This window comes from Nansenia antarctica (genome assembly GCF_963989245.1).
Source record: "Nansenia antarctica genome assembly, chromosome: 2".
In the NCBI taxonomy this organism is placed as follows: Eukaryota; Metazoa; Chordata; class Actinopteri; order Argentiniformes; family Microstomatidae; genus Nansenia; species Nansenia antarctica.
The window spans coordinates 25,318,399-25,320,898 of record NC_137675.1 but is presented as its reverse complement, the minus strand read 5'-3'; the positions used below and the strand labels follow the sequence as shown (position 1 = coordinate 25,320,898).

General features: G+C 47.8%; 1 protein-coding gene across 1 annotated transcript in view; it reads right to left on the bottom strand.

Moving 5' to 3' along the window:
* The window catches only part of LOC308150015 (ubiquitin carboxyl-terminal hydrolase 37-like), a gene marked incomplete at both ends in the record, with an annotated part of 66,703 nt that overhangs the window by 8,607 nt on the left and 55,596 nt on the right, over positions 1-2,500 (bottom strand). The window contains 2 exons of the mRNA XM_080522888.1: positions 985-1,123; positions 1,802-1,871. Of these exons, the coding sequence (XP_080379014.1) occupies positions 985-1,123; positions 1,802-1,871 (209 nt within the window). The remainder of the gene's footprint in view (positions 1-984; positions 1,124-1,801; positions 1,872-2,500) is intronic.

Genomic DNA, 2,500 nt, shown 5'->3' with positions numbered 1-2,500 from the left:
GAGTCAGTATCACACACACACACACACACACACACAGGAGTCAGTATCACACACACACACACACACACACACACACACACAGGAGTCAGTATCACACACACACACACACAGGAGTCAGTATCTCTCTCACACACACACACACACACACACAGGAGTCAGTATCACACACACACACACACACACACACACACAGGAGTCAGTATCACACACACACACACACACACACAGGAGTCAGTATCACACACACACACACACACACACAGGAGTCAGTATCACACACACACACACACACACACACACACACACACACAGGAGTCAGTATCACACACACACACACACACAGGAGTCAGTATCACACACACACACACACACACACACACAGAAGTCAGTATCACACACACACACACACACAGAAGTCAGTATCACACACACACACACACACACACAGGAGTCAGTATCACACACACACACACACAGGAGTCAGTATCACACACACACACACACACACACACAGAAGTCAGTATCACACACACACACACACACACACACACACACACACAGAAGTCAGTATCACACACACACACACACACACACACACACACACACAGGAGTCAGTATCACACACACACACACAGGAGTCAGTATCACACACACACACACACACACACACACAGGAGTCAGTATCTCTCACACACACACACACACAGGAGTCAGTATCACACACACACACACACACACACACACACACACACACACACACAGGAGTCAGTATCACACACACACACACACACACACACACACACACACACACACAGGAGTCAGTATCACACACACACACACACACACACAGGAGTCAGTATCACACACACACACAGGAGTCAGTATCTCACACACACACACACAGGAGTCAGTATCTCTCACACACACACACAGGAGTCAGTATCTCTCACACACACACACACACACACACACAGCAGGACTCACTTCTTCATGTAAAAGAAGATGTATCCGCTCTGTGCCCGCTCCCTCTGCACCGCCGCCTCCTGCGTGCGTGACACGTCCAGGTCGTTGTACGTCAGCCACGACTGCTTCTCCATGTCGTACACGTCGCTGACGTAATGCCCTGTGGCCAGGGGGGGGGGGGGGGGGGGGGGGAGGAGGGGAGGGGGAGAATGGTAAATGGACTGACTTATATAGCGGCCTTATTCCAAAGCGCTTTACAACGGCCTCTCATTCACCCATTCTCACACACACATTCACACACCAATGGCGGCAAGCTGCCATGCAAGACGCCGGCCGGCCTGCTCACTGGGAGCAATTTGGGGTTCAGTGTCTTGCCCCAAGGACACCTCGACATGTGGCAAGTCTAATAGACCCCCTTTTAATAATGTAAATCTGCTACTTACACACAACGACCACTAGTTGGCCGTCTTCTAAATTAGCCTGCCTCCTACACAGAAAAACGGCAAACTAGCTTTATACTCGCTTATCCTGATGTGATTTTGGAAATGTAAGGATACTGGGTGGTAGAACGCACATATCTAGGACAAGTCATGAAAGGAGGGTCCTTTTTTTACTCACAGGGGTCACTGTGACCCCATCACAGCTCTTCTAGTGTTAAATGTCTGTGCATGCATGCACGCACACCTACACGCACACACACCTACACACCTACATGCACACACACACACCTCTACACACCTACACCCACACCTACACACACACACACACACACACACCTACACACACCTACACACACCCACACCCACACATTTTCACACACACACACACACACACCTACCGGAGGAGGAGGTGCTCCCGATGTGGCTGACCACGCTGACGAGTCTGAAGGAGTTGGCCAGGTCTCCACTCTGAGGAGGGAGAGGAACTCAGTTACTCTGTGTGTGTGTGTGTGTGTGTGTGTGTGTGTGTGTGTGTGTGTGTGTGTGTGAGTCTGAAGGAGTTGGCCAGGTCTCCACACTGGCAGGTCTCTACACTGGCAGGACACAGCAGAGCAGTTAACAGTTAACTCAGAGTTGAGGAGAGCAGCTAACTCTGTCATGTTTTCTTTTGTTTCTTGCAAAATTCCCCTCACATTTGGGAAGCTTTCCGATCATTTCCAACGTTTCCAGAGGGTTTTCCATACAATTAATCTGAAAGTTTCCCAAACTTATGGGAATTTTGCAACCCTAGTTTGTAAGGAGATTGATGTCTTGTGCAAAAGTCAAATTGGATTCCTCCCAAATTATAGAACATCTGACCACATTTTCACCCTACACACACTAATAGATAAATACACAAATCAAAACAAAGGAACAATTCATGCATGCTTTGTCGATTTTCAGAAAGCTTTCGACTCAGTTTGGCATGAAGGTTTACTTTTTAAATTAATAGAAAGTGGAATAGGGGGAAAGTATGATGTCATTAAATCAATATATGAAAATAATAAATTGGCTGTTAAAAATTGGTGATAAACACACAGACTTCTTCCCGCAAGGGA